This window comes from Bos mutus, chromosome 7 (assembly GCF_027580195.1).
Source record: "Bos mutus isolate GX-2022 chromosome 7, NWIPB_WYAK_1.1, whole genome shotgun sequence".
In the NCBI taxonomy this organism is placed as follows: domain Eukaryota; kingdom Metazoa; phylum Chordata; class Mammalia; order Artiodactyla; family Bovidae; genus Bos; species Bos mutus.
Genome location: NC_091623.1, coordinates 61,195,592 through 61,221,530, shown reverse-complemented (window position 1 = coordinate 61,221,530; position 25,939 = coordinate 61,195,592). Strand labels below are relative to the sequence as shown.

The 25,939-nt window shown below is 53.5% G+C and overlaps 1 protein-coding gene across 9 annotated transcripts in view; it reads right to left on the bottom strand.

The window, feature by feature from the left end:
• Window positions 1-25,939, bottom strand: part of DOT1L (DOT1 like histone lysine methyltransferase) — a 54,701-nt gene that overhangs the window by 25,008 nt on the left and 3,754 nt on the right. For 6 of the 9 annotated variants that reach the window (XR_011464793.1, XM_070373988.1, XM_070373984.1 and 3 more), the window contains exons 2-7: window positions 19,311-19,354; window positions 9,298-9,372; window positions 6,934-6,997; window positions 6,163-6,391; window positions 4,925-5,019; window positions 4,415-4,477 (exon numbers count right to left, since the gene is read on the bottom strand). Coding sequence is in view for 8 of the 9 variants with exons in the window: in XM_070373988.1 (XP_070230089.1) it covers window positions 4,415-4,477; window positions 4,925-5,019; window positions 6,163-6,391; window positions 6,934-6,997; window positions 9,298-9,372; window positions 19,311-19,354 (570 nt within the window). In the remaining variant the exon portion in view is untranslated. Of the gene's footprint in view, window positions 1-4,414; window positions 4,478-4,924; window positions 5,022-6,162; window positions 6,392-6,933; window positions 6,998-9,297; window positions 9,373-19,310; window positions 19,355-25,939 lie in introns of those variants that run through there. The other 3 variants (XM_070373987.1, XM_070373989.1, XM_070373992.1) reach the window with 3 other exon arrangements.

Sequence of the window (25,939 nt, the reverse complement as noted above, 5' to 3'; positions counted from 1 at the left end):
CTTGTGATGCTGTGCAGGAGAAATCTCATGCTGCAGGCCTAGGGCTGTGTCCTGGGGAGGGTGCTCAGCGTTCCCACACAGTCCGTGCAAACACCTCACATCCTCTTGGAGTCTGGGGTCTTGGCCACGGTAGGTAGCAACACCGGCATGACTGGCACCCAGAAAGAACTCTGGGAATGGGGTCTGTGTGAGCCCCCGGGGGACCACACCTCCCTGGTGCCATTACGTCTCATCTGGGCACGGGGTCTGTATGAGCCCCCCAGGGACTGCACGTCACTGGTGCTGTCACGTCTTGTCTGAGGGAGCTCAGCCCTACTAAAAGCTCATGCCTGGTCCTGGGACTCATCCACTGCCTCCTTCCTCTATTTGCTCTGTCCTGTCTCTAACACACCAATAGGTGAGGACAGCCGACTGCTGTGTCCCGGGCTCCCTCAAGCCCAGCCTAATGCAGCTCCTCTCTGTGGGGCTCACCCACCCAAGGAAAACCACTGAAGCCACAGCACCACTGCTCCGCGGTGGCCTCACGATCAGGGCAAGAAAACAGCCATTGTCCCGCCCGCCTGGCCACCTGGCTACCTACCACCTTTTGGCACAGGCAGGCCATAATTGGTTGAAGACAGGGACTGACCGGGCCAGCTCTGTGTCGCTGGGGCCCACGTGCCCAAGTTAACAGTGACAGGAAGATAAGCACAGCCTTCCTGTCGCCCCCACTGAGGACTGTGACCGGCCCAGCTGGCCCAGACCTCCAGCTGCAGAGGAACGTGCGGGGAGGAGGGTCACGTATGGCCCCACCCCACACCGGCATGAGGGCTGCCCTGTGTGACCGCCCTTCCCCAACCAGGGAGACCCCCGGTGTGTCCCTGCTCCAGGTCGAGAACCAGACAGGGCGGGTGCAGGCCCCCTCACCACAGGCCTCCGCCTATGGCCACCACCCACACCACACGGCGCACATGCTCCCCCTGCAGAAAGCACTCCCTCCTGGGGGGCCCCGGGGAGGCCCCACCCAAAGCCACAGGGTGGGAGCCAGCGACAGTTGCCCCAGACTCAAGTCACCCTGCCACCTGCCCTGGAACAGCCACAGGCTCAGAAGCAGTGCCCGACTGCCAGCCAGTCCCTCGGAGCTGCTATGTGCTAGAGCCACTGGAGGAGGGCAGGGCTCGTGCTCTGGGCGGCCTGTCAGCAGCACCAGATCCCTGCCAACCTGACTGCACCAGCCCGAGGGCAGCCTTGCCCACTGGGGTCCACGCTGCCACCTGGCTGGGGGCACATCCTTCAGCGGCACTTCCTAGAACTACCTGCTTGTGCCAGGCCTGCCACCAGGCACCAATGGCATGCGGTCACTCAGACGTCCCCAGGCAAAGGGGCACCCTGACGTGCTGGGGACACAGGCAGAAGCCAGGCACAGAGAGGGCCCAGGGCTTCAACAGGAGGGGGGACCCAGGAGGAGGCTCCGGCGCCCGCAAGTAAACACACAGGCTAGGGTGTCTGTTGTCCCTCGTCTATCATCAAGTGATGGAGGCAGGACTCTGCCTGCCGACCAGGCACCTGCTCGAAGCCACACAGAACCTCGAGGAGGGCCTCCCCAGACCTAGCACGCAAGCTCCCGCCAAGTCCAGGCATTGGGCCGGAGTTGTCACCACGCCTTCCTGGAGTAGGGCTGCCTGGACACCAGAGGCACTGCCGGCTGCCGCTCCAGACACAGCAGCCAAAGCCACGACTTAAGAGTCCTCAGAGCCAAGTTCTGCTCGCAGCCACCTCGTGGGGCCTAAGAGCAGGGCCCTGATGAGTGCCTGGCCTTCAGGAGGCAGAGAACAAGGTTTCCACGCAGGGGCCCCGCCAGTGCACCAGCTGACATGCCACCAACTCCCAATCACCCTCCTCTCACATTGCACTGCCTCCCGACATTGCCAAGAGAGGGGGCAGGGAGCAGCGACCCACCAGGCAGGCAGCCCACCAGCTTCACCCTCGCCTTGGCCTCCAGCCGTGGGTGTTGTGCCAGCAGCTAGAACCACACTGTGAATCAAGCACCGCAGGCTGCTGTGGGTCCACGGGGCATTCTGGGGACTGAATCAACCAGGCTTTTACATCACATGTTTCAACCATTTGGCCCTCTCATCAGAAGCAAGAAGCACTTTATAATTTTAAAGACCTGCGTTTTAGGAGGTTGTGCTGCTGCTGCTAACTCACTTCAGTCGTGTCCGACTTTGTGCGGCCCCATAGACGGCAGCCCTCCAGGCTCCCCTGTCCCTGGGATTCTCCAGGCAAGAACGCTGGAGTGGGTTGCCATATCCTTCTCCAATGCATGAAAGTGAAAAGTGAAAGTGAAGTCGCTCAGTCATGTCCGACCCTTAGCGACCCCGTGGACTGCAGCCTTCCAGGCTCCTCCATCCATGGGATTTTCCAGGCAAGAGTATTGGAGTGGGGTGCCATTGCCTTCTCTGAGGAGGTTGTGAGGCCTTAGGAAAACGGCAAGCCATCCAGGAACTCTTATCAGCATACCAGTGGGACTGGGGACAGGACAGAAGTTTCTCGGAAACAGAAATGAACTGGACTAATTTCCCTCAGCCTGAGCAACAAACACTAGAAGACTGCAGGCGTGGGAGGACATGGGGGCCAGGGGTGACACCCCTCACCTTTCACCGAGGGGAAGAAACCTGTGAGAAATCCCACCAAGAGAAAGGGGAGGGGAGCTCGGCCCACACTGCAGATGGGCAAGTCCTGGCCCAGGGAAAGCAGGGCAGAAGCAGAGGGTGATGGCTAACCTCCCGACATGGGGTCAGCATCAACTGGACGCCAAAGTCAGACTCAGGAGAGGAGGAAACCAGTATCCCCTGGGCTGCAAATACCCACAACAAAAAGGAGCCATTCCCAAGGCCAGATGGGGTTGACCTCAGGCCTGGAAGGCTAGCTCAACCTTCAAATCTTCTATTCTATGGAGAAAAACGAAAACAATCAACAACCGCAACAACAGTCACCCAGAAGTAATACCAGCAACTACAGCAAGGCTGCAGATAAAGGCCTCATCATCCGTTAACAGACCGCGTACGAAGTCAACGGCTCACCTCCTAGGCCGGAGAATGAGGCTGGAGGCCTGAAGCTACCGGACTCTGGGCTGACTCCCACGATGCTATCATGGCAGGGCTGCTGAGAGCAGACCGGGGGTGGGGGTGGGGATGGGGGGGGTGCCAGCGTGGAACGGAGGAGAGCAGAGCACCCACTGAGTATGGCTGCTGATGACACAACAGAGATGGCTCAGCAGAGAGGGGCAGTCTCTGCAGCAGATGGCATGGGATGGCTGGACGTCCACTCAGAGAGAGATGAATCTAGACCAGACCTCACACCCCTTGAGAATCACCCCAAAAGAAACCACAGGCCTAGAGATGAACCACACAATCAAGGACCACCTATGAGATATCTTAAATCCAGGTGAGCTGAGACTGGACTTTCACATCAATACTGAGGGTGCCATCCCTGAAAGGAGAACCAGTCAGGTGGCTCTAGGGCCGAAACCCTGTCTCTCCTGCTGGCTCCCCACCCCCTGGAATCACAGGCACCATTCTATTCCCCGAGGCAACAAGGACAACCTCTGGAATCACACGCACCATTCTATTCCCTGAGGCAACAAGGAATGCTAGCTCTGGCCCCATAGCCCCCTGTCCCCCAGGACCCCCAAGAGCAAGACACAAGCAATGTCAGGAACCTTCAGAGGGACCAGGAAGACCACATCGCAGCCAGGTGGAGCTTGGGGCCCTGGGGGACCTGGGACGAGAAGTGAAGTGTGTGCTGAAGAGCCGGTTTGGGACCTTCCCCCTGAAATGCCCCGGCCACAGTCCTGAAGATGGAGGCTGCATGGCAGCCCTATGTCCACAGGCCACTGAAACCTGCAGTGGCTGTCAAAGCCCTGGGCACAGAGACGCGCTGGAGCTGAGAACATGGAGTTGGACACCCGGGCAAGAGGAGCAGAGAGAGGCCAGAACATCAGGATCCAGGAGCGAGACCCAGAGAACCTCGGCAGTGAAGGCCGAGCTGACAGATGCAGGGAGAGGGGCACAGGGGCAGTGGCACCAGGCCAGCTCGTCGGTGGGGCCTCACTGCTGTGGGCAGGGGGCAAGCACGAGAAAGATGCCCTTGGCCAGCCCACACCCCACCGCCCCCACACGTGGTCCTGAAAGAGCCAGTGCTCCCGAGGCACCGCTGGGTGCCCGAGGAAGAGAAGTGGGGCAGAGTGCGGGGCCGGAGGAGTCGACTGCCTACAAGGCCCACAGAAAGGAGGCGGCAGGTGGCCAGGAGGCAGTGAAAGTGGTGGGGAGGGGGCTCCGGGCAGGGAAAGGAGGGGCGGCGGGTCAGGGGAGGCGGCGCAGAGGGCGGGGCTGCACCCTTAGCCGGGGAGGGGGCATGGAGCGATGGCACTCACTGTGTATTCTGCATGCTTTTTTCCATACCATTTCATCCACTTCCTGAACTCTCGGTCCATGGTCTGCAAAGAGCCAAACCAGACAGCCCGTCAGGGACCCGGTGGCCAGGAGGGCGCCCCTGTCCTCCCCATGCCCGCCCCGCTCCAGGATTCTCGGCAAAGGAGCCTGACCGCAGGGAACCATAGTGGGCAGACGTGCAAACCACAAACTCTAAACGGTTTCCCATGGCGACACCACCACTGAGACGCGCACTCCTCAGACCTTGCTGCCTCCCCTACCCCAACCCCCGGCAGATACTGGCACAAGGGTGATGCCAGCTGAGCCCCAGCGCCAGGGGAACCAGGGGACACGGCCGCAAGTCTTTCAGGGACACATGAAGCAAGGACCCCCTCCCCGACCTTCCCTCAACCCCAGCACAGACTGCCCCCTATCCTGCAGGTCGCTGCACACCAAGGCTGGAAACAAAAGTGACACAGATGTGGCTGCGTCCAGGGCCCAGGGCCACTCACCTCCGCGTACTTGGCTGGGATGTCAGCTTTCTCTACACCGTAGTGATGTTTGCAGTTGGTGGCCGCGGCAACCTGCAGCACAACCTGGCCCACTCCTTCAGGGGGAGAGACAGGGGGGTCAGACGCACAGCAGGACACACCCAGCCGCTGGGGCCATGACAACAAGATCATTAGGCGGAGGCCATGGCCTCTTGGCGAAAGTCCCCGAGTGTCCTTTGGGGTCACAGAATGTGTTCAAATGCCCCAGGCCATGGGCTGAGCACCGCCGCTACCCCCAACCCAGCCGTGCTCCATTTCATCACAAAGAAGATGCTCTATGGCCACCCAACTGGGACCTGCCATGGTCCACGGCCCCACAGGGCATTCACTGTGCACACGCAGACACGCCTTTTTGAGGCACAGTGACCCCTGGGAGGAAGCCCCCCCCAACCAATGAACCATGTTCCACCGTCCACCTGAGTCAGGAGCGGCCCAGAGTGGTGGCGGGAGACCCCACACGGCACACGCCCGCAGGACACGGCAGGATTTATGGACACTCAGCTCACAGACAAAGGAGGCTTCTGAAACTGTTCCTGCTTGAACTCAGGCCACATGCACTTTAAATAAAGTGTCAGGAGCCCCAAGTTTTCCCATTTTGAACAGAACAGAGTCCAATGATGGAAACAAGCCTCTATTTGGAAACATAGGGTAAACAGGGAGAGAACATGGGGTCCCTCCCGGGGGACAGGAGAAGCTAGGGGACCTGGGGTCTGAGGAGGCCAGCAGTTTTCAGAAATCATAAGCCTTCTGACACACGGTCTTTTCTAGAAATAACCTTCAACCGTGTGTACGCTTATTAGAATATGAATTGTACACTTCAGAGTTTAAGCCAATGACAATGCCACCAGAGAAGCCACCTTTGTCCATCTGCAGGGCCCTTCTCAAGTGTGGAGGCCACGCCATATGGGACGGGACCTTGGGGTCTGTGAGTAGGTTACTGGGAGCAGTGGCGACCCCAGAGTGCTGTGCTTGGGGTTCCTGACAGAGCAGCCCAACCACAGGCCAGGGAGCCCCTTGGGCAGCCTGTCACCTGCACAGTCCCACCAGGACAATGTGGCCCATGGCTTCTTCATTCAGGCAACATGGCACACCCACGGGCGCCCGCCAGGCCCCAGCCCCTGGAACCTCTCCTCATGAGGAGGCCATCCTGCAAGCACAAGGAGCAGGGAAAGGGGCAGGGGGGAAGAGCCCCCACCTACCACTGCCCAGGTCCACGAACAGGTCATCTTCGGTCATCTTGATCTCATCGATCATCTGGGCGACCAGGTCGAAGGAGGTCTCCCCATACACCTCTGGGGAGAAGGGCTCGTAGTTGTTGAGCTTCTCAGGGTCGGTCACTGAGTGGTTGTAGACCTGCTGCAGGATGTGCCGCAGGAGCCCCGTGGATGGCCGTGTGTTCAGCTTCATGGGCTGTGTGGTGCCCTTCCACTGCGAAAGGGCACACACACAGTTTGCAGGGCCACACCACCCAGCCCGCTGCCCCACCCCAGTGGGGACACGAGTGCGCAGGAGCGTGTGTGAGCCTGAGTGTGTGTGCCAGTGGTGTGAACCTACGTGCATGTGTGTAGATGGAGTGTGTGCATGTACAGATGTGTGGGGGTGTGCATGCATGCACGTGCAGCTGGGACCTGGGCAGAGCAAGCTCCCTGGCACTGCTCTCCCCACAAGCTGGTCTGTCCTGGAGCCCAGAGCACCCATGGAGGAGAAGCCCCAGGAAGGTTCCCTGTCGCTGGCTGGCTCAGCACGGCTCCCAGGGCATCCACAAGGGCTGGGATCGCCTGGCAGGCAACGTGGCCAGCTCAGTCCCAGCCATCTGCATCAACACAGTTCCAGCCCCGGGCCATAGGGTCCACACCCTGGGACACTGCAGACCCCACACCATGACTTGATGGGCAAGGAGGGGGCCTGAACCACAGCTCGGGGGGCCAAGATGATGAGACAGGTCCGAGGTGAGGGTGAAGGCCACCTACCAGCTGGTGGATGCTGTCGATGGCCCGGTTGTACTTGTCACAGAGCCTCTGCATACTCTCAAAGCTAAAACAAGCAAGGGAAGGCACTGGTCACCGCTGGGCTCAGAACAAGCCACCAGGCCTCAGGGGAGGGGGCAGAGGCCATGGGGAGGGAGCCTCAGTTCACTGTGCCCTGAGGGCTCGGGTGAGGAATGAGCATCACAGCTGTTCACAGAACAAGGCAGGCAGACCAAGACTGGCCTCACCCCTACCTGTAGATGCAGGAAGTCCCGCTGCCCCAGGGCTGGGGGACAGCTGGGTGCCAAGGGCCACTGCAGGCAGGGAGGGCTCCCGGCTCTGCTAGTTGGGTGGGAGGGGACGATAATCAACACCCCAACCCTGCAGACAGAGGTCAACACCCGCCTTCCTGCTGGTGTGGCTTCCATTTACCTAACAGTGTGAACTGCTGACACTCGCCCAGATACAAGCGTCCGCGTCAGAGATCCAGCGAGGGAGTCGTCAACTCGGCTTCTCCCCACATCAGGGGGTAGTGTTCAATGGAAACCCCCAACCCGGGTTCTCCCAGAGGGTATCTGGGGCATCCATGTTTGTCAGTACCCGCACTGAGCGGCTCAATGCTCACCGCACGAGGGGTCTACCCCGGCATCTGTGCTGCACGGAGGAGGGGGCGGTCACTTGGGGTGTGTCTCCTAACGCCACCCACATGCTGGGCAGCAAGATAGCTGCTCCCCAGTGAGCACCAAGAGCCCAGGGACCCCTGAGATGTATGCAGAGACATGGAGGGGGGGCACCCACCCACAGCCTCTTTCAACCTGCATCAAGACCCCTCGACCCTGGACCCTGGATGGACCCCAAGAGCTTAAGTGCACTTCCTTTTCTAACAGAAGCAAAGGGATCTAAACGGACCTGTAACCACATGGCACGTCAATCTGAGAATAGCAGCAGAAGCTGAAAAGCCAGAGACCTCGATAACGGGAAACAGCAGACGTGGGCGAGGCCAGTGAAACCCCACACAGACAGCGAGGGGACACACAGCTCTAATATGCCGGAAGCAGGCTGACACGATGAGGTGGGAAACCCATTCTGGAGGAGCTAACTGTATGCTCAGGGAGGAGTCCAGCCCAATGCCAGCCCAAAAGGGACCCTGGGAACACAGGCCAGTAGTGGGCAGCCAGGGCAAGTGCCAACACTCTGATCTGGCTGTCCTCAGGGAGAAAACACGCACTAGTTCCCAGATTCCTTCCTCGTGCTCCAGTTTCCATGTCCCCATCAGAGCCCCTGACTACACCCTGGCATACCTTCTCCTGGGAGAATGCACACACATGGAGGCTCAGAGGAACCTGGCACCTGGGCCCCGCTGTGCCAGCCCTGCCCTCACAGACCCCTGCTCTGGGCAGGACTCTGAGGTCACTTGGGTTGCAGGGGGTGGCAAGTCACCACCAGACTGCGCCTGCCCTCTCCCAACCCGGAATCCTTTCAGTCTGCTTAGGAAGTTCGATACTCCCCCTCTCTGCGCAAGCACCTTGGAGCAGAAGCACCTCTCAACACTCCACTGCTTGAGCCAGGCACTCGGCCCTTGACCACCAGGAAATGTGAACCGTGTGGATCTCAAGACCGACGTTCAAGGTTAGCGTCCACAGGCACCTGCACCCTGGAGTCAGGGCCGACGCATGCACCCAGCCACCTGAACCCGTAACGGCCACCTGTGCCAATTATCGGACCGGGAGGAGGTGGGCAGTGAGGGGAAGGGACTAGGGCTGACTGAGTCCGGCAAGTCCTCCAGACACAGGAGTGAGACCACTCAGCCTGCGCGGGGGCCTGCAGGCGCCTTGGGGCCACCTTCTCTGTCAAGAGCAGTCACCTAGGCCCACAGTCTGTGAGCGATCAAAGCGAGCCTGCCAAGAGCTGAAAGAGGCAGGAGAGTCTCTCAAAGAAAAACAAAAAGGAATTCCAGGCAGGCATTCCAGACCCGGCCTCGCCCTTCCCCACCCACAGGACTTTTCTAGGAGATCCAGGATGTGCCTGAGGAAACTGCAGGGAGCAGCCAAAACCATATGAGACCTGGCTGGAGCTGGGGGCCGAGGCTTGAGATGCTAGGCCAGCGACAGCAGTCGCTGCCGTGGAGAGAGCAACTCCAGCTTTACACACGTCGATCCCACTTTCCAATTATGTCCTCACTCCGACAGCCTCTGCCAATATTTGATAAACATTTCCTACCAAAATAACTCCGTGCTGGCTATGGCCAAGTCTAAAAGGAAACTTCCCATCAGCCTGCAGTGTCGAGGAAGGTCTAAATTTAGCCTGTGTCCACACACATGGAGCCCGTCCCCGGTGGAGACGCAGCCCCGGCACAACTCCGCTTACCTTTTGGTATCGTAGTCAATTAAAACGTAATTCTCCATAGCAAGCTTGAGATCCGGGATTTCTTCACAGACCCATCTGAAACGCAAAGGAAACTAGTATTAGTGCTCTATCTTGTACTCTCAATGCTGTTCTTAAACACTGTTGACTCTGCAAATACAAAAACAAAACATTCTGGCTACTCAACTCAAAATGTGAAAGATTGAAGGGGGGCGTGACTTCAAAACAAACAATGTAAAGACATGGTCTTAGGAGGATGCTGTCCTTACGAATTACACAAGTTTCATGTTGCTTCGCGTTTAAACAACGCTGGCCATTGGGAGCTCAATGGATTTAACGTGTTACAGGGTCTAGGACACCAATCAGCTTAAATCAGAGAGTCTGAAAAGCAATGCATCCACCAGAAATAAAAGGGAACGATTATTTGAAGAATGAACTAATCCCAAGACAAATAACAGGGTTTCTTCAACCGCCGGACTTCTCTAGTGGCCCAGCGGCTAGGACTCGGTGCCTTAACTGTTGAGGGCCAGGATCCAATGCCTGGACAGGGACTGAGATCACCCCCACAAAAAATGAAAACAAAAAATATTGCAGTGGGGGAAAAAGAGATGGAGGGGGAATCTGCTGATCCCAAGGTGGAACCCTGACTGGATCCTGATACAATCTGGAGAAAAATTGTGAAAGAAGAGTCATCATGACAGAGCTTACAGGGAATAAAAGGAAAATAAGGGATACCGCGAAAAGTGGCATGTCAATGAACTCAACAATTTAGGAGAAGTGAACAAATTCCTTAAAAGATGCAAATTACCAAAACCGACACAAGAAGCCAAACACCTGAAGAGCGCGACACCTAGCACAGAAAGCGATGTGACTTTCTCCCAGAAAGAGACTCCCAGCCCACAGAGCTGCGCCGGCGAGTTCTGCCAACCACTGCGGAAGTGGTGATGCGGACCCTCTCCAGCTTGGGGAGGCCAACGCTGCCATACGACCAAAACCAGAGGACAAAGCCTTGTAAAGATGCAGCTGTTAACCTGGCATCCCTCAAAAACGCAAACACAAAACTCCTCTAGAAATGTTAGCAAGCCGAAGTCAGCAACACATCTTATTCCAATGGAGTTTATCCCAGGAATGGAAGATTGTTTAACACTCTATAACTAGTCACTGTAATTCACATCACTGAGAGAATAAAGGAGAAAAAAAAAATCATACAATTGTCTCAACACATGCAGAAGACACAGGTGATGAAATCAGTTTCCATTCACAATAAAAACTTTCATCAAACAGGACTGGAAAGAGCCACCCTCCACCTGATGGAGGGGCGGGGAGGGCTGGAGGAGCTGCTGTCCCTTCGCTGCTGTGGGCTCTGCCAGGGGGGCCCAAGGAGGCCAAGGGTTGGAAAGCAGGGAGGGGCAGTTCTCTCACTGTGCGTGCCCACCCGCCCCAGGGACCCTCTGACACACACACTGGCCCTAGCCACTGGGCGGCCAGCGCTCCCACATGAGGGGTCTGGCTCCCCTCTTTGCGAGACCCACCCACAGTCCCCAAGGCTGGCTGGGCAGTGCCAGCTCCCTCAGACCCAAGGGAACCCAAGTCACTGTCCCCATGTCATCAGTCTCTCTCCACGGGCCTTCGGAGCAGAGACCACTACCTCTGGCGAGCACTTCTCCAGCACATCTGCTTTTCTTGGGAGGGCATCCACACCCCAACGGCAGGGAAGGACTGGGGCCTCCAGCCTTCTACCACAGGGCCCGGACAGCGTTCACACGGCAGGAAAAAACAACCAACAGCACAAAGGCCAGGAAGGAAAAAGCAAAACCATCCTCCTCATGGAGGGATGCCACACAATTCAGTGCATGGGCCAACCTGAAGAGTTTATGGAGAAGCTACCAGAACTCGTGTGGGTTCAGCAAGGTCACAGGATACAGGTCAACTGTACTTACACATGCCAGCAACAAAGAATTTAGAACAAGAGAAGTTTTACATGTTACTCAAAATAACATTCAAACATAAATACCTAGGAATGATCTTGACTTCTACACCGAAAACAACAAAACATTGCTGACAAAATTAAAGGCAACATAAATAAATAAACAAAAAATGCTCGTGAAATATAAGACTAAATATTGTTAAACCTCCTCCTCAAACTAAACTGCAAAGTGATTCTTCTAAAAAAGTTCAGTTAGGCTTTTTTGGAGAAACGGACAAACCAATTTTCAAACTGACATACAAGGGCAGAGAATCTAGAAGAGCCAAGATAGTTTTTAAAAATAACAGCAATGGGACTTCCCTGGTGGTCCAGTGGCTAAGAATGTGCTCCCAATGCTGGGGAGGCCGGGGTTTGGGCCCTGGTTGGGGAACTAGATCCCACATACCAAAACTTAAGATCCTGCACGTCACCATGAAGATCGAAGATCCCTTATGTTGCAAGAAGAGATAAGAAAGCCCTCCTCAGTGATCAATGCAAAGAAATAGAGGAAAACAACAGAGTGGGAAAGACTAGAGATCTCTTCAAGAAAATTAGAGATGCCAAGGGACCATTTCATGCAAAGATTGGCTCGATAAAGGACAGAAATGGTATGAACCTAACAGAAGCAGAAGATATTAAGAGGTGGCAAGAATACACAGAAGAACTGTACAAAAAAGATCTTCATGACCCAGATAATCACGATGGTGTGATCACTGACCTAGAGCCAGACATCCTGGAATGTGAAGTCAAGTGGGCCTTAGAAAGCATCACTACGAACAAAGTTAGTGGAGGTGATGGAATTCCAGTTGAGCTATTTCAAATCCTGAAAGATGATGTTGTGAAAGTGCTGCACTCAATATGCCAGCAAATTTGGAAAACTCAGCAGTGGCCACAGGACTGGAAAAGGTCAGTTTTTATTCCAATCCCAAAGAAAGGCAATGCCAAAGAATGCTCAAGTTCAGTTCAGTTCGGTTCAGTTGCTCAGTCGTGTCCGACTCTTTGCGACCCCATGCTCAAACTACCCCACAATTGCACTCATCTCATACGCTAGTAAAGTAATGCTCAAAATTCTCCAAGCCAGGCTTCAGCAATATGTGAACTGTGAACTTACTGATGTTCAAGCTGGTTTTAGAAAAGGCAGAGGAACCAGACACCAAATTGCCAACATCCGCTGGATCATGGAAAAAGCAAGAGAGTTCCAGAAAAGCATCTATTTCTGCTTTATTGACTATGCCAAAGCCTTTGACTGTGTGGATCACAATAAACTGTGGAAAATTCTGAAAGAGATGGGAATACCAGACCACCTGACCTGCCTCTTGAGAAATCCGTATGCAGGTCAGGAAGCAACAGTTAGAACTGGACATGGAACAAGAGACTGGTTCCAAATAGGAAAAGGAGTACCTCAAGGCTGTATATTGTCACCCTGCTTATTTAACTTATATGCAGAGTACATCATGAGAAATGCTGGGCTGGAAGAAGCATAAGCTGGAATCAAGATTGCCGGGAGAAATCTCAATAACCTCAGATATGCAGATGACACCACCCTTATGGCAGAAAGTAAAGAGGAACTAAAAAGCCTCTTGATGAAGGTGAAAGAGGAGAGTGAAAAAGTTGGCTTAAAACTCAACATTCAGAAAACGAAGATCATGGCATCCGGTCCCATCACTTCATGGGAAATAGATGGGGAAACAGAGGAAACAGTGTCAGACTTTATTTTTTTGGGCTCCAAAATCACTGCAGATGGTGACTGCAGCCATGAAATTAAAAGACACTTACTCCTTGGAAGAAAAGTTATGACCAACCTAGATAGCATATTCAAAAGCAGAGACATTACTTTGCCAATGAAGGTCGGTTTAGTCAAGGCTATGGTTTTTCCAGTGGTCATGTATGATGTGAGAGTTGAACTGTGAAGAAAGCTGAGCGCTGAAGAATTGATACAGTTCAAATTGATTTTGAACTGTGATGTTGGAGAAGACTCTTGAGAGTCCCTTGGACTGCAAGGAGATCCAACCAGTCCATTCTGAAGGAGATCAGCCTTGGGATTTCTTTGGAAGGAATGATGCTAAAGCTGAAACTCCAGTACTTTGGCCACCTCATGCGAAGAGTTGACTCATTGGAAAAGACTCTGATGCTGGGAGGGATTGGGGGCAGGAGGAAAAGGAGACAACAGAGGATGAGATGGCTGGATGGCGTCACTGACTCGACAGACGTGAGTCTGAGTGAACTCCGGGAGTTGGTGATGGACAGGGAGGCCTGGCGTGCTGCGATTCATGGGGTCGCAAAGAGTCGGACACAACTAAGTGACTGAACTGAACTGAACTGAAGCCTCAGCACAGCCAAATAAATAATATACATATTTTTTTTAGAAAAGCACTGTTGCAAAATTCACACCGCCTTGATTTGAGATGTACTGTGAATCTACAGTAACCAAGAGTGTGACGGTGGGATTTCCCTGGTGGTCCAGTGGTTAAGACTTCACCTAGTGCAGGGGACGAAGAGTCCGATCCCTGATCAGGGAACTAAGATCCCACATGTCGCAGGGTAACTAAGTCCACGTGCTGCAACAACAGAGCCCATGCACAGCCAACAGCAAAAAAGAATGAGGATGGTATTGGCAGAGAGGTGAACAGACAGATCAACCATACAGGACATGGAATCCAGAAATAAACTAAATTTTAACAAATGATTTTTGACCAAAGCACCAAGGCAAGGAATATTTCAATAAATAAGGCTGGAAGGATAGAATGTTGATCGGGAAAAAAGAATCTTGACCCCCATAAACACAAACCCACATTAGACACAAAGACTAATTCACAACTGATCTTAAAACCTGGATGTAAAACCTAAAACCCCAGACCTTCCCCCCCCAAAACGGGAGACTAACTGCCTGACTCTGCAGGTAAAGATTCCTGGCTATGACCCAAACAACTAACCATCAAGAAATGAGTTGATAAGTTAAAAACTTCATCAAGATGCCATTAAAGTCGCGGTCAGCCATGCCTATCTCACTGGACACTCGCAGACGCAATATGCTAAGAATCCCTATAACTCAGTAAGAAGACAAACAACTTTATCTCTAAAAAGCAGCACAAACTCCTCTCCAGGGGAGGAGACCAGAGCTCTCTGGGAAAGCGGCTGACTTGGGCTGGGACATAGCAAACTCAAGATGGCTGTGGAGCATCTTGGGGCTCCAGATAGTGAGGCTGTGCTGAGAGCAGGCAGGGTCAAGTCAAGGGGCTGGGGCACAAATCCAGAGAGCCCCCCAGGCCAGCACAGGAACGACTGAGGAGCAAAGCAGGTGCAGCAGAAGTGGGCTAGGACCCACAGGATGAAAGCAGTGCCTACAGGGGAACAGCCCTTCCTCCCAGAAAAGCTCCAGTGACTAACAGGGTAGGGGAGGAAAGCAAAACAGAACAGCCCTTCGAATGCCCTGGTAACTAGTTCTCCACAGTGAGATTTACTTCTGGATCCTATCAGTTGCAAAAGTCCAAGAAGAAACAGGATCTCTGCACAGTCTCCAAGAATTTCCCCCACGATTTTTATTAATTAAAAACGGGAATCCCTGGTGGCTCGGTGGTAAAGAGTTCACCTGCCACTGCAGGAGACACAGGTTCGATCCCTGATCCAGAAAGCTCCCACATGTCACTGAGCAACTGAGCCCATCCGTCACAACTACTGAGCCTGTGCCTACAGACTAGGAGCCACAGCCACTGAAGCCCAAGAGTCCTACAGCCCATGCGCCGCAACAAGAGAAGTCACCGCAATGAGGAGCTTGTCACTGCAACTGGAGAGGAGCCCCCCATTCTCCACAACTAGAGGAAAAAAGCCCTCACAGCAATGAAGACCCAGCAGACCCCAAAATTCACAAATAACTTTCAAAAAAATGGGGAAAACGGTAACTTTACATGAAAGAAACCTGGAAGACAGCACCTCACCGTGGCAAGGCATGCAGACGCTGCAAGCCTCTTGCTGGGCTCAGAGCTCTTACCACGAACTCTTTTCTGCACCCATTCCATGCTATCTGGAAGCAGACCACACATGACATTTTCATCCATAAGTATTTCAGTATTAAACTGTAGAAGTTATGGCCTTTTTCTTTTTTTTTTAATCTAACTGATGCAACTGCTCCACCTAGGGAAAACGCCACCAGGAATAGGAGAGCATGTTCTCAAACTTGTACTGGGCATCTGTGAGGAACTACAGCTAACATCACCTCCATAGTGGAAGACTAAATCTAATATCCCTGCCCCAGAGATGAGGGAAAAGATAAGAATGCAACCTCCCCCCACTTTATCACAAAACAGCCTCAAAGGTCCCAGCCAATTTAATAATGCCAAGAAAAAGAAATAACAGGTGATACAATTATTTTTATTTCCACAGCAAGTCCCAGGAAATCTACAAAACTACTACTAAGATTGATGAATTTGGAGAAGGAAATGGCAGCCCACTCCAGTATTCTTGCCTGGAAAATCCCATGGATCGCGGAGCCTGGTAGGCTACTGTCCATGGGGTCGCAAAGAGTCGGACACGACTGAGCGACTTCACTTCAAGTGTTCTTAGTAGTTATCTAGCCTAAGTTACGCACTGCACAGTATTATTTTCTACCTTTCACTTGTTGTGTATCCAGATCTTGAAGTGCAGCTACAATTCAAGGAGTCAGAAATATTTGGCCACATTTTTTCATGGGCAAGGGATTTCTACTTACAAAGTAGGATAAAACCTCCAAACATTAAAAGGAACAACATTATTCATGGCACAAGAACTAATCTATATGTCAAGTCCTCAATAAAGAATCCTTATCCTGTAAAAAAAAAAAAATTTGATGAATTGAGCACAAGATTCATGGTTAACGTACAAAAATCAATTGTATTTTACCCACAAGTAGCAGACAAAAAGAACATGAAAGTTAACACACAATCCCACTTAACAGTAGTGACAAAAGCATGAATGAGCTAGGAATAAATCAAATCTAACAAATGGTTGTCCAAGACCTCCATGCTGCAATGCCAGAGCGCTGCCAAGAGAAGAGCTGAAACGCCTGAGCAAGTAGAGACACATACCATGTTCATGGACTGGAAAACTCAAGTGTGATGGCAAATCTCTCAAAATGCCCTACAGATTCAATACAATTCCTAAATAAATTGTGCAAAGATCAACAGGATGATTTGAAAATTTACATGGAAATGCAAAGGCGGTGGAATAACCAAAGCAACATTTCAAAAGAAGAATTAAAATGGAGGACTTCCTGTGATTCCAAAGCTCACCATAAAGCTGTGGTACTGCCTAAAGGACAGAGCCATGTGTCAGTGGCACTGAAAGAGATTCTAGAAACAAATCACCTCATACACTGTCAACTGATCTTTCACAAAGGTGATAAGGAAATTCCAGAGAGAGAGGACAGTTTCATCAACAAATGCTGCTGGAACTATGAGAAGTCCACATGCAAAGCAATAAGCCTCAACCCATGCTCTGCACTTCATGTAAAAGTTTACTCAAAGTGGATAAAAAGATGTAAATGTAAAACTTAAACCATAAAACTTCCAGAAACCACAGCAGAAAATCTTTGTGACCTCAAGTTAGGCACACATATCTCAGAATGCAAAAAACGGCAAACTATTAAAAAAAAAAGTTGATAAATTAGACTTCTATCAAAATTTAAGATATTTGCTCTTTAAAAGACACTCTTATGAATGTGAAGAGACAAGCCACAGACTGAAAGAAAATATTCACAAAACACATACCTAATAAAGGATAAGCCAGAATGACAAAGAATGCTCAAAATTCAATAATTAAAAAAGTTTTTTTAAAAGCAGGCAAAAAATGATGAACATCATTAATTATTAAGAAAATTCTCATTAAAACCACAATGATACCACCACAGGACTCAAACTGGACCAGCAGAAACAACCCTGTTAACATGCCCTGCCAACGTGGGAGCCACAGGGCGGTCCTGCGTGGCTGCCTGCAGCTTGGAGGGGTCGGCCTTCCTTCAAGCACAGTCCAGCAGCCTCATTCCCAAGTATTTACCCAGGATGAAGGAAGACACGTCCACACAAAGACCTCCGTGGAGTGTTTACAACAGCTTTATTTACAATTGCCAAAAATCAGAAACCACCCAAACGTATCTGTCATCTGGTGAAAGGATGCACCAATGGTGCACTCCTCAGGAATAAGAAAGAAAAACTTTGACACATTTTTAAAAAATGTAAAATTCTAGAAAATGCAAAGTAATCCACAGCAACAGAAAGCAGGCCGGGCTGCACGGGGGCAGGAGTGGAGGGAGGGGGCCGACAGGGGGCCCAGGCAAACAGGGGTGACTCCTCCTCACACAGGTACAAGGGGACACCCACACATCCACACTGGCCACCATGCTCGCTCCAAACAGGTGGTCTCCCTCCTGTACTTCAGTCACACCTTGACTGTCCCAGTGAACACACAGAAGAAGAGGAAAGTGGATGGCCTTCCCACCTCGTTTCCCCACCCATGGCACTGGTACAGGTGAAACAAACGCTAGGCTGGGTGACGGGCCCGTGGGCTCGTCATACACACTGTCCATCTCTGAGCATGTCAGAAATCCTCCAGGATGAAAAGGTAAGAAAAGAAACAAACAGGTGACTGCCATCTTTACCAATGAGAAAAAGCCATCTGTGGAGACAAGAGGGAAGGACTGAAGTAGCCTGTAGACTTGAGGATGGGGAGCGGGCCCCGCCAGACCCAGAGAGAACCCGGGCCCAGGAGGCTCCAGAGAACCTGTTCCGGCTGGCCAGCTGCACCTCGTCCTACCGCCCTGCACCACAGGGACACTCCCTCCCTGCAGGAAGCAGCAGGCAACCAGGCCAACCCGCCCCCAGAACTCACTTGGCCCAAGGGAGCAGGGAGGGGACCCAGGCTGGCCAACTAGGAGCCCCTCGCCTAACCACATGGCCTCACTTCCTAACTGACTGACACGTGTGGGTGCTTAGTCGCTGTCATGTCCGACCCTCTTGTGATCCCATGAACTATATAGCCCACCAGGCTCCTCTGTCCATGGGATATTTTTCCAGGCAAGAAACTGGAGTGGGGTGCCATTTCCTCCTCCAGGATATTTTCCTGACCCAGGGATTGAACCCACGTTTCCCTCGTCTCCTGCACTGGCAGGTAAATTCTTTTACATTGAGCCACCTGGGAAGCCCCTCCTAACTGTCAGCCTTCTTTAAAAATAAACTAAACTAAGCCGATCGTAGCACTACTCTACCAACCAACTGGTTTGTGGATTACACCATTAAAAAAGTAGATTCCACATTCTCAGCACCACCCCAGTCAGGCCCACCCTGTGAGATGCACACGAGACTTCACTCAGTCTCCCAGACACTCCGGCACAGAGGCCCGGCTCGGCCCCGAGAATGAAGCAGAGGAGCTCAGGAGGCTGAGCCGCTCGGCTGCCGGGGCAGGATGAGGCCTCCTTCACAGGGCACTGCCAGCCTGGCCACAGCAGATTTGAGAGGATATAACGGCACGAGGGAGGTGCCAGAGCCAGGAGAGTGGTCTCAGAACGCCGAGCCTTGGTCACTCCGGAGGCCATCGCAAACCCTCAGGTCCAGTGTGAGGAGGACACCCACCAGAAATACCGCAGGGGCCTTCCTCCTGGAGCCTCGCAGGCCAGCCTGCCAGGCACCTGCCCTCCACAAGGGGTGGGCTCACGTGGAGAGGAGTGGCCCGAACCCAACCCCCCATGACAGGAGAGGAAAGTAGGTGATGAGGGGAAGGGGAGGGGGCCTGTGAGGAACTGCCACTGGGGGTTCCACCCCTGCCCACAGGAAGCTCACAAAGCACCAGCCCCTGTGCTGGGTCACACTCAGGCAACTGACCCCTGACCCCAGTCACAGTTTCCCCGGGTTCTCCATGGTAATGACGCTGAGGTGGACCAGGATAGAGGAACAGGGAGGCTGACATGTGGGGGTTGAAAGCAAGGGCCAGGAGCCTGGAGTAAGAGTCAGAGTGCACAGCTAGGCGCTGGGGGCCCACCTGAGGCCCCACCCCCAGGCCCCACCCCAGCAGGTGCCACACTCACCTGATGGTCTCGATGATTTCATGAGCAGCATCGTGGTGTTTGTCCTGAAAGACAATGGGATAGGGTTTAGAGCCGTCCCTCCAGCCTCGGTGACGGAGGCAACCAGAGGAGGCAGGCGCTCTAGCCCCCAGGCCTTCCCACCTCGTTTCCCCACCCATGGCACTGGGGTCCCTGACACAAAGGGTACGCCGGCCTTGGGGGCACCCAGCAGGCAGCAGAGAAGGGAAGGGGCTGGGCCGGAGTCTAACTTCCAACCCGCCTTCCACAAGGCTCTCCTGGGCACTCTTGTAGCCGGGCAGCCGCAGGCCTGGCTCTGAGTCCCTGACCCTCTGCAGGCCTCGGCTTCTGTCTGTAAAATGGGAAACGAGGGTCCTGTCACTACCGGGAGTGGGTGAGCAGCTATCATCCTGCCCAGTCACAGCAGTGCCCTCCCAGCTGCTCTTCCCAGCGGGCACATCACAGGTCGCTCTGGCCTCTCCCTGCAGTCTTGATGACCAGCGAACTGGAGACCTCACAGAAACCAAGGCAGGACTTCCAGTGGTTAAGACTCCATGCTCCCAATGCAAGGGGCGTGGGTTCAATCCCTGATCAGAGAACCAAGATCCTACATGCTGTGCAGTATGGCCAAAAAATACAAGTGAGGGTGTGTGCATGGACGTCTGTAACTCGAGGCCACACTTTCACTCCAACCTCAGTGAAGAGGGCTGCGAAGAGCACAGGCTGAAACCAGAAGTGAGGTAAGAGACCCAGAGCCACCAGCCCTGCTTGGGACAGCAACCGCCCTTCTCAGCCCAGACCACCGTTTCCTGGCTTCATGATGGACAAAGCCACGAGGGCAGGTCTCAGGGCAGGGCCCCACCCAACTCAACGCTCTAGAGCCACTTTCACGGCCCTAGCCTCATCGGTGTTTAACAGCAGCTCTACTGAGATATAACTCACACAGAACAGACCCCGCTTCCGAGTGTGCAATGCGGTGGAGTCACTACACTCAGGGTTGTGCAACCAGCATCTGTCTAGTTCCAGAACATTCCATCACCCCATCAGCAGACAGGCCTCCCCCTAGCCCCTGAAAACACTAATCCACTCTGTGTCTCTATGCACTTGCCTGTTCTGGACGTTTGTAAATAGTTAATTGCAATATGTGACCTTTTGTCCAAAGTCTTAGTTTTTAAGGCAAAGGACAAAATCAACCTTCTATCATGAATATCCTCCAACTTAGCAAGAATGAAGCAGTAAACGTTCACTGAACTCTTCACTTAGACAAGGCGGGTGGGAAGTGGAGTGTGTGCACTCCAACACTGGACAGCCCCACAGACCAGCGGCTCCTGGCATGGGGTGCCCGAGCCCCGGCATCACCGCCGCTGACCCAACACCTTGGGAGGAACCACAGGTGGGAGCGGCAGGCCCCAGCACCTCATGGCAAATGTCAGAACGGTGGGGGCAGCTGGTAGCTCCCCAAAAGGTGAAAAAGGCCCCACCTGACACAGCAATTCCTCTCTGGGTATCTGCCCAAAAGAAGTGAGCACGTACAACCACAGCCCCAAACTGGAAATCACCCACACAACCACCAACAGGTGAATGAATAAACAAACGTGTCCCTCCATTCACGGGAGCATCACTCAGCCTCAAAAAGAAGCCCTGACACACTGCCACGTGGACGGACCCTGAGAACACAACGCTCAGTGAGAGAAGCAGACACAGAGGGACACACAGGGTGTGATTCCACTGATGGGAAACGTGCAGAACAGGCCAATCCAGAGACACAGGGAGTGGGTTCCTGGCTGTCAGAGGCTGGGGCAGGAGGATGGGGGAATATTGATGGAGATGGGGACTCTCCCTGGGGTGATGGAAGGTTCTAAAATTAGTAGCAGTGATGACTGCACCCAGTGCACAAACCAGGGAACAGCATGCTCAGGGCAGATGAGTTGCATGGTGCGGGAACTACACCTCAATAATGCCATTAACAGGGAATTCCTTGGCGGTGTCTACACTCTCACTGCTGAGGGCCCGGGTTCAATCCCTGATTGGGGAGCTAAGATCCCCCAAGTCACATGAGGTGGCAAAAACAAACTAGTAACAACAAAATGCCTGGGAGTAGATGTGATATACTGTTAAAAGCACCCCCAAGCTCAGCAGGAAAATCTTGAGTCTCTGGGATGCTCACAGGTCAACAACATCCAGGAAGTCAAGTCCCCACAGCCCTGGCATGCATCCCCGGGCCCCTACAGCACAGACGGCAGAGACGCCGCCACGCTGTCCTGAAGGGTCCACTCAGAGACAAGCTCATACGGACAGTGCACAGGGCCGTGGGGCAGCCATGGAATGGAGGGGATGGTCTGGGCCTCTGCACCAATGCTGAGACGCTTACTCTGAGGGGAACTCGCCCCGTGGACTGGGGAGTCTCAGGCAGCATGCGGGGGAGCCACAATTCTGGCCCCATCAGCATCTGGATGAAGCGTCTACAGCAGCCTCCTGTGGGCACCTGACCAGATTCCCTGGCTTGCCAGCCCTCAGTTCCTGCCCTCAGACACCATGAGCGGTCACCAGTGTATGTTGTTCAAGTCGCTAAATTTCAGGCTGTTTTGTTACACACCACAGATAACCGATACACGGCCTGAGTTTAGGCTGATATGCAGGAAGCACAGCCTGCAAGAACAAGTCTGAGAGCCAGAGGAAGATGCAGTAGTAACCAGAAACATTTGATTCCAGTCATCACCGTGAGACTACAAAACAAGGAGTACCGTGAAAGGCCCCATGAATGCCCGTGTTCAAGAGCCCACGCCATGTGGCCGGACTGTGCCCAGCTGTGGACCACGCTCCATCTCTGGGCCCCCAGGCAGCCAGGACAAGTCCAGGACCCCTCCTCCTGCAGGGCCTGCAGGGGCCCCTGGGAAGACACGGGGCCTGGAGCATGGTCTCATCTGAGATGAGGTGTACTCAAGCTGTCCCAAGCTCTAACATCAGAAAGAGAGGAGGGAATGGTTGACAACATGCCTCCTCAGACTTTGCGATGCCGCTGCAGGGCCTGTCCAGCTTCCCGCAGCTGCCCTGACCACCTGAATGACTCGGAAGCTCTCACAACCTCTCCGCTCTGGCCGCTTCTCACGCTCCACAGGTCTTCAGATCAGAGTAGCGCCAGTGGGGGTCCACATGGAGGGGCTGTCAGGGAGGGACTCTGGGGTGATGGGGGATGAAGATGACCAAACGCTCAGCACCAGAACTCTCCTCGCCTGAGGCCAAGGCCAAGGCTGTGATGGGAAAGGAGGGCAAGGGTCAGGAAGGACAGGAGGCCCTTCCAGGGGCCCAGTCAGCAGAAGGACTCACCCAGGATCCCTGAGCAACCAGTGGCTGCATGGTTGCCAGCCTGAGGTCTGGAAAGTCCAGGCAAGCCTCACCTTGAGCACTGCAGCTCTGAGTGCTCCAGCACTGTCCCACCCCAGCAGGGGTCACTGTCAATGCCCCACCAGGGTACCTGGTGCCAGCCACCCCAGGACCAAGGCCAAAGGAGTGCCTCTCCAGGGGCCTCAAGACCCACGACACACAGGAGCATCACTTGGCCCTGCAAAAGGGAAAAGCGCTGACACTCGCTACCACGTGGACGGACCCTGAGAACACGACGCTCAGTGAGAGGCAGACACAGGAGGACACACAGGGTGTGACTCCACTGACGGGAAATGTGCAGAGCAGGCTGATCCGCAGACACAGAGAGTGGGTTCCTGGTTGTCCCGGGCTGGGGAGGGGGGATGCAGGTCCTTTGAGGGGGATGAAATGTTCTGGAATTAGATATGATGGTTGCACAGCTCTGTGAATACAGTAACACAATACAGTAAAACCCGTTAAATTGTACACCTGCAGTAGGTGAGCTGTGTGGTACGAATGTTATCTGGACAAAATAAAAGTAAAAAAGTATTAGTTGCTCAGTTGTGTCTGACTTTTTGCAACCCCATGGACTGTAGCCCGTCAGGGTCCTCTGTCCTTGGGATTCTCTAGGCAAAAATACTGGAGTGGGTTACCATTTCCTCCTCCAGGGGATCTTCCCAACCATACATAAAGGAGATTTCATTAATGTGCATTAGAGGATACCCCAGGTTAACCTGTAACTGTCTCCTGAGCCTTCAAATTCTATACCAGTTCTACACCTCCGGTTGGCCAATTGTTTGTTTCTTTATCTAGGTTTTAAGGTGAATGACCTGGGGCTATTTGTTTCCATCAACCTGACTGTGAATCTAAAGGCGCAGTTGAAATGTCTATTTTTCTTGCCATCCTCAGAAGAAACTGCTGCAAATCTACTCTATGATTCTCATTCTGTTCAGCTTACAATACAGATAGCTTATTATCTTTTGCAACCTATGTCTTTAATAAAGCAGTGCTGAAAAATTAAATAAAAAGTTCAGTTGCCATATAAGCTATGAAAATGATTTGCTGGTGGTGAGTTTTAAGCTTGATTCTAAATAAATTTACTAAGAAGGGCACTTCAAATTTTGCTCTTTAAGAAGGTATCTTGAAATTATAGGCTCACTCTCCTTAAAATTTCAAAAAGCATAGAGCTTAGGACAAAGCTGTTATTAAAAAACTCAAAAACCACAAGACCCGGCAAGGCCCCTCCTCCCATGTCCTGCCTCTTCACCTGGCTGCACCCAGACCAGGTGTGGGCCCAGCCCCGGCCAGGTGGGAGCCTGGCTCAGTCCCAGGGCGAGCCCAGAGCAGACCACGGGGAGCCACTCACAGACGAGGGAAAACATAATCCACTGTGAACAGGTCCAGCACCGCCATGCAACAGGGAAATCCTTCTGAGGAGTCCCATCCCAAGCCCCTCGACCCTTGCTGTCCCTGAGGAGCAAAGCAGCAGCAGTTCCAAAGGTGGTATTCCTCTCCCAGGGGCCACCCATCCCCCTGCATAACACTAATGCACCTTCCATGCCTCAGCCACGGACCCAACAACTGACTCAGGGGATTCAAACTGAAGCCCATCAGAGACGGTTTTTCCATCCAAGGTCACACACGATGATGCTGGAGCCTCGGACCTCCCCACCCAGCTCACGGGGCCATGCCTTGGCTGGAAGAGGGCCCTGTCCAACACAGGGGTGCCAAGGAACACCGCCCCTGGGCTAATCACCCCTGGGCTAGGCACTGAGACAGTGACGATGGGTGGAGAAAGAGTCAGGGAAGAAAAGAGAAATGCTGGTGGGGAGGGGAGGTCAGGCAGGTGGGCAGCGAGGGAGGCTGCAGAGGACACGGACAGACTTAGGCTTCTCTGAACATTTTCAGCAGGAGACCTGGCGGTGGGAAGGGCAGGACAGCTTGAAGAGACAGCGAAGGAGCCAAAGAGGCTCCCAGGCACAGCCCTGAGCAAGAGAACGGGATAGACTGTTATCCCCCGGTGGAGAGACAGGTGCGCAAACTGGGGAGAGCATCAGGACTGAGACGAGGAAGAGAGAAAGAGGGCCAAGAGGGGTCTCTCGGGAGACGAGAACGGAACCCAGGACCCAGGCACCCACAGACACGGCCGGTCACACCCTGCAGGGACCCCAGAACACTGCATCCTGATGAACCAAGGCCAATGAAACAATTACATCATTGTGCAGCTTCGAAAGATGTCATCATCAGGAGAAACTGAGAGGAGAGAACATGGGGTGCCTCTGTCTCGTTTCTTACAACTGTACAAGAATCTATGATTATCTCAAAACAAAAAGTTTAAGAAAAAAGGACAGGGCTCCCAGAGGAAGACTGGGGCAGGTGGCCCACAGCTCCGCCACCTCCTCCCTAGTGAACACCCCAGGTTCCAGCGCCGCTGGCTCCTTCCACCAGGAACAGAATACTCAGCCTGCCTACTCCAGGACACCTGGATGTCAGGGACCAGGGTACAGAAGCTGAGAGCCACATGCGGGGTACCAGGCTTTTCCGATGATGCCCTCCTCTCTAAAGTGGTCACCTCGCCCACAGAGAGCCGTCAGAGGGTTAACCTGACTTCCACCTGAGCTCGGATTAGTCAGCACTCACTCACGCACACAGAGGTCAGAGCAGAAAATATTTTCTGAGTCATAGGGAGGGATGGCTCAGCCAGCCACCCACCTCAGCTACTACTCACAGCCGAGTCTGGGGCATGACGGCTCAGAATTCATCAGAGACTCATGTGCTGGAGGAGGCAGGCAGGGACAGTCACACCGAGGCTGCTCCACACCCACGGCCTCTGTGAGTCAGCAAGGGGAAGGACTACTGCCCGCCCTCGCAACCTCCGGCCCGGCCACCAGGCACCTGCTCCCTCCTGAGCTGAGACCCAGTTTTCTACCAAGAGAAGGGCCATCCTGCTTTAGCAACGCTGCCATAAGCTGCAAGTGGACATCTGGGAACTCTGTGACAGAAGGAACAAAACTCGCCCTGCACCACGCCCTCTTATTTGTCAACTGCACAAGAACCCATTTCGGAGGCTGGACATTTCCGCGTGTGGAAGATTGTGGCTGTTTGCACTTCCTCCTGGGGGTGCCCCTCTTCGGAGAAGCCACTCACCCTCCTCTCTCAGCCCCACCCTCCAGGACCTCATCCCCAGGGCACACCTCCATTGCACCTCTGTGTTTATAGACTGCCCACCAACCCTCATTCATAAGTTTCCTGAAAGCAAGAACACTGTG